At 63.7% G+C, this 5675-nt stretch overlaps 1 protein-coding gene and 1 long non-coding RNA gene across 3 annotated transcripts in view; one reads left to right on the top strand and one right to left on the bottom strand.

The window, feature by feature from the left end:
• The window catches only part of LOC103669494, a 14768-nt gene extending 10805 nt beyond the window's left edge, over window positions 1-3963 (bottom strand). For both annotated transcript variants that reach the window (XR_005834510.1, XR_005834511.1), the window contains exons 1-2: window positions 3500-3963; window positions 2642-2814 (exon numbers count right to left, since the gene is read on the bottom strand). This is a non-coding gene — a long non-coding RNA (uncharacterized LOC103669494). The remainder of the gene's footprint in view (window positions 1-2641; window positions 2815-3499) is intronic.
• A 35-nt stretch (window positions 3964-3998) lies between these two features.
• LOC121102380 (histone H1.10) lies at window positions 3999-5222 on the top strand. Its single transcript, XM_040628136.1, has one exon. It carries the CDS (start codon window positions 4095-4097, stop codon window positions 4734-4736), a length of 642 nt encoding a protein of 213 aa, XP_040484070.1. The 5' UTR covers window positions 3999-4094; the 3' UTR covers window positions 4737-5222.
• The last annotated feature ends 453 nt before the right edge of the window (window positions 5223-5675 follow it).

Raw genomic sequence — 5675 nt, forward strand, 5'->3', positions numbered from 1 at the left:
GGGGGGGGGGGGGGGGGATACAGGAGATCGGACTTCCGTGTTAGCCGCTCCATCTGCTGCTGCGTGGAGAGGCTTGGAGGACCCAGAGGGGAATGGTGGAGATCTCGGGGCCTTGGGGAGGACCCCGTTTTGGGAATAGATGTGACCAGAATCGATAGGTTCAATGAGAGGGTAGAGGAGAAAAGAAATTGGGGCCAAGTCTGTGCTTTGGGGCTACAACTGTCTATGAACCCTCGGGGAGGACCAGGTTTACAAGAGAAGACAGAGTTCTGTTTTAGCTGTCACCCGGAGAGAGACGTGCTTGGACATCCCAGTGGAGCTAGCGGCAGGCGGCTGGCGGCCAGTCAGTCCGTCAAGAGAGACAGGAATGAAGGATGACATAAATGGGGTGTCATCGGTGTGTGGATGGTGTTTGGAGCCCCAGGACTGGAGGAGGAACTCACCTAAGGAGAGAGGACCCACCTACCCACCCTGATTCTGCCCCCAGCGTAACTCCAAGACTGGTCTGGCCTGGGGCTGACGCGGGAGGGGGTCGTCTCTGCTAGGCCCTGGCCACTTCCAGATGTTTCTTTCTCCAAATTCCATCATTTTTCTTCATTACTTGAGGACTTCCCCACCTACGTTTCCTTAGAGAAGTGACGGGGGGTGGGGGGCTGTCTGGGAGTGTGGGGTTTGAGAAGCATCCCTGAAGGCTGGCAGGACTCCAGGCCTAGAATCCTGGCTAACTGGACAAAGCCACTATCCTCCGTCCCCCAAGCCTGTGTCCTTATCGGTAAAACGAGGCCAGTGGGATGAAGCCACTTAGTCTCTGCCAGTTCCCAAGGCCCTAGAATTCGTCTCCTGGAGCCCTGCTTCACAGGTCCACAGGCAGCGACCCCCTCCCCCCAACAAAAGCGCCTGCTCCACCAGCAGGCCAAGGAGCCCACCGGGCTGGTGTGGACTCTGAGCCCTGTCTTCTGCGTCCTCCAGCGGCCTGATCACACTGCCCTGCCTCATGTGTCCACTCCCTCCATTGATCCCTTCTCTCCAATCACAGCTAGGCCTCCCCCCGGGGCTGGAGAACCTTCCATCTGCCCCACAGTGGCCACACTCCCCAAACTGACCAGGTGCTGGGAGTCTGGCCCGTTTAGAGGGGTAACAGTTCCCTCAGGCCCTGTTTCTTCTGCCCCCAACCACGGTGAATCTTCAGATTTTTTTCTTAAAGGAAAGCTGAAATCTGGACACATTTTTATCTGAAATCACCTGATTTTTCAATCCTGGACTAATTTAGTTGTTTTGTTTTTAAAACACTGGGCAAAACAGGCAGATTCCAGCCAGAGGGTCTCGGAAGCTAGAAGCCTGCCAGTCTCTCCAGCTCTGCTGACCCTGTCCACTCTGCGGACGGATCGATCCACTTTCTGAATGGGCCGCATTGTCACAGACCAGCCCTTCTTTCTTGAAACTCTCTCCTCCTTAGCTTCCATGACAGCAGCCACACCTGGTTCCCTCCTTCCTCTCTGACCGTTCTTCCTCTGTCTCGCATGGAGCACCCCTCCCTTTCCTACCATTTCCACATCCTCCTCTTCCCTGCACAATGACCCTGGGAAGACACCCCGACCCAGCCTGCTGCTGCAACCAGCTCCAGATTCACATTTCCAGCGACCTTCTCTCCGGGATGGCTGGGCAAATACCAGTCTGAGGGTGCCCTTGCTGCCCATGCTGGGGTGCCACCAGGGGCATCACCCTCTGCTCTTGCTCTGACCTTTCAGAGACCAAGCTCAAGCCCCTCTGGGCCAGTCACCTGGCTGCCTCCCCCTCCAGTTGGTCTCCTGGGGCCAGCTCTCTTCCCGGGGTCCTGTTCCCACCCCAGCTCCGCGCACCCTGGTCCACCATGCTAGGGCCGCCATACCCACCTCCCTGGGGTGCCCTCTACTCCGTCTCAGATGGCTTCTGCTCCTGAATAGAAAGTCCTCGGCGGCTGCAGCGACCCCATCTTACTGCTTCTCTCACCGCACTACATCCTCCGCATCGCCCAGGCTGCACATGCTTCCCATTTCCGGAAACTGGTTTTTGCTCAAGCCACGCGGTCTCTGCAACACCTTTCTGCTCCCCAGCTGCCCCCGGGGCTCAGCCAGTGGCACTTTCAGAAACCCACCCCAGTCTCCGCTAGGAGATTGCTGATGGTCTCTCCTCACCTTGGCTGAGGTCTTAGGCCAGCAAGGTTTTCCTGGCTTGACACACAGTTCACTGGGGTGGGGGGAAGGGGTCCTCCTTCCTGGGAGACGGCCAAGAAGGCCAAGCCCGTCTTGGCAGGGACCTGGACTTATCTTCCTTCTCCTATAGGCTGTACTCACTGCCCTGAGGGACGAAGCCCTTCTCTGGCTCAATGCCACTGACCCCCCCCCCAAAAAATCCACCCCGGTCTCACCATTCCCAGCCTCGATTTCCTCCTCTCCTGGGCCTTATTCACTAGTATGTCTGAGGGGCAAATGGGGTCTTGTGCCTGCTCTGGGAAAAGGATGCAAGCGGACAGGGGCCTCTTGGGGGTAGAAAGCCTAGAACGCCCCCCCACACCCCCTTCCCGGACTTCACGGCCTCCAGCTCTCTCCACCCTGCAACCCGTCCCATCCACCCCCCCATGTTCGAGCCTAAAATCACTTACCCCAAAGGGATCAGCTCTCCTCCCGACGTGTCTCCCCATGGTCTCAGCTTCCCCAAGTAGAGGCTTTTTTGGCTTCGAGAAAGACTGTTCAGCGCCTCCTCGGCACCAGTTATGCTGCACCCCGACTAGCTCAGAGCTGCCAGACTCGCACAGGCCGCCGCGGAGGACTTCGCCTGGTACCAGGAGAGAGGGAGCTGGGAGAGCAGTCTCCAGGACCCGCTTTTCACCCCCCTTCCCGCAGGACAGGGGGAGGGGGAGGGCTGCAGCACCTCCCCTCCCCCATCCCGTCTGAGAACTCCTTCGGGGGTCGCTGCCCGACACTCGCTCCACCAGCTGCACCGTGGAACCGCCATTTGGCTTTGGGGCGGACGGTGGCGGCTACTTGCGCACCACAAAATGGGGCACTTGGAGCATCAGCGCCAGTTGGGGGGTGGTAAGGAAATGTCCGCAGAGAGACACCTGCGGTCGTCCCCCACTTCCTCCCGGGCGGTGCCCAGGCCGGTGAGGCAAAACAAGACCCCGGGCGCGCAGCTGGAGGGCGCTTCCAGCCGCCGTCCCCTTGGACTCGGGCGGAGACCCCCCTCGAAGATGTCCTAGCACACTTCACATTGCCCCAGCCGACCACGTGAGGGCGTGCCCTGTGTTAGTTCGGACAAATTAAAGCTCGTCCCGCGGGCAGGCCAGGGGCCCCCTGACCGCTCTCAGGGCTTGGGTGGCCGTGGCGCACTCTTGGCTGCCGGCCGCAAAGCTCCGGGCCGCTCGGCCTCCCCCGGGGCCCGCGCTATTCGCCCCCAAACCGGGTGCCCCCCTCCTCTCGCGCTCCCGCAGCATAGGGTGCACCCCTCCGTTCCCCTTTACCGAGCCCTTCCCGGGCGCAGGCCGCCTCTCTGCTGCGCCGCAGCCTCGGGCCCTGTCCGGGGCGCTCGGCCGTGGTCTCGGTGGCGCCCGGGAGGCGCGGGCCGGGAAGCCAGCGGCCGAGGAAGGGGCTCCAAGAAGCACAAGTTGGCGCTGGCTCCAGACCAGGCTGTTGTTGTTCTCAACGTGGTCCGCCATGGAGCTATAAAAGCGGAGCGGAGCGCCCTCCTCGCCAGAGCGCAGCGCGCACGCCCAGCGAGCTTCGGCGACGGCAGCGGTAGCAACAGCCGCGGCGCTCACTTGGCCGATTTCCCCGCTTTGGCTGGGTCTCGGCTCCGGCCCCCTCCGCCCCGACACCCCCCTCCGCTCCGGTTCCAGCTTCGGCTCCAGCTCCGGCCCCGGCCCGGGACCCCCCGCTCCGGCCGGCCCGGCCCCCGCCCCAGCCCTGCCGCCCGGCCCCAGGCCCGGCCGCGGCCGCTCCCGCCTGGAGCCGCCGCGCGCCCCCAGTCCCCCGGCGCCCCCTCGGCCCCTCGCCTTCCTCTTCCCGGCGCGGCCCCCGGGCTTTCGCGCCCCGCCCGCCACCAACCCGCTCGCCACCATGTCTGTGGAGCTCGAGGAGGCCCTGCCGCTGACGACCGCCGAGGGGGCGGCCAAGAAGGCGGCCAAGGCTGGCGGCTCGGCGGCGCTGTCCCCGTCTAAGAAGAAAAAGAACAACAAGAAGAAGAACCAGCCGGGCAAGTACAGCCAGCTGGTGGTGGAGACCATCCGCAGGCTGGGCGAGCGCAACGGCTCGTCGCTGGCCAAGATCTACACGGAGGCCAAGAAGGTGGCGTGGTTCGATCAGCAGAACGGGCGCACCTACCTCAAGTATTCCATCAAGGCGCTGGTGCAGAACGACACGCTCCTGCAGGTGAAGGGCACCGGCGCCAACGGCTCGTTCAAGCTCAACCGCAAGAAGCTGGAGGGCGGCGGCGAGCGGCGCGGAGCCACGGCGGCCGCCACCGCCCCGGCGCCCACCGCGCACAAGGCCAAGAAGGCGGCCCCGGGCGCGGCCGGCTCCCGGCGCGCGGACAAGAAGCCGGCCAAGGGCCAGAAGCCCGAGAAGCGCTCGCACAAGAAGGGCGCCGCCTCCAAGAAGGACAAAGGCAGCAAGGCTAAGAAGGCGGCGGCCGCCGGGGGCAAGAAGGTGAAGAAGGCGGCCAAGCCCAGCGTCCCCAAGGTGCCCAAGGGCCGCAAGTGAGCGCGCCGGCCTGCCGGGTATTCCCGGCGTTCGGTTTTTCTACCCCAAGTGTATGTAGGTTTTGTACGGTTGTCCGGCCGGGCCGCCGCCGCCCCTGCTCTGAGCCGCACGGCGGGCCCCGGGCCCGCTCCATCCCCTCACCGTTTCCCCTCCCCCGCCGCCGTAGCTTTTTTTTTGTTGTTTTTGCTTTAGATTTTTGAAACGGCCTGGCGACGCCCCTATTGGCTCTCGCCCTTGGCAACGGCCGTCGCCATGGTTACCGGCCCCTAGGCGCCAATGGCCGCGGCCGCGCCTGCCTGCCCGGGCGGGGGCCTCGGGGTGGCCGGGCCCTGGTGCGCGGGGACCCGGCGGCCGCGCCGCCCTTCCCCACTCTCCACCCTCCGCCTTTGGGTGCGCGACAAACAATCGCTCGGGGCGCGGGCCGCGCGGCCTTCCCTTCATCCCGCCGGCCTTTTGGGGGCACAATAAATTGTTTAAACCTTTGAACCGCTCTCGTTTTCTTCCGAGTGGAGTAGGGATGGGCGCTGTCGGCGCGCGGCTTGGGTTGGATGGGGTCCCAAGGGTCCTGGGCTCCCCGGATGTTAGCGAGGTAGGTCTGGAGCCTGGAGTACTCCGCACGGGGCGGTAACTGTGGGGGAGAGGGAGGGGGCGGCTGGCTGATCCCGGAGGGATCCTCAAGGGACGATCTCCTGTGAGCGGGGGTGGAAAGATGCTGGAGATCGGCTGGTCGGGCCCCCGCTAAGGGTGGGGGGGGAGGGGACAGCCCTGGCTTTTCGGGGTTTGCTGGTCAGGGCCCCTCAGCAGGTACAAGGTCACACCAGGCTGGGCCTTTGCAGAGTTAGTCTGAATTCACGGAGACTTTGTGTTGATGTGACGAGGATATTGGAAATGTGGAGGCTTTGGGCTCTGGCTCACTGAGCACAGCCCGAGGTGTGGCCT

The sequence above is a fragment of the Ursus maritimus genome, unplaced genomic scaffold (genome assembly GCF_017311325.1).
Source record: "Ursus maritimus isolate PB19 unplaced genomic scaffold, ASM1731132v1 scaffold_14, whole genome shotgun sequence".
In the NCBI taxonomy this organism is placed as follows: Eukaryota; Metazoa; Chordata; class Mammalia; order Carnivora; family Ursidae; genus Ursus; species Ursus maritimus.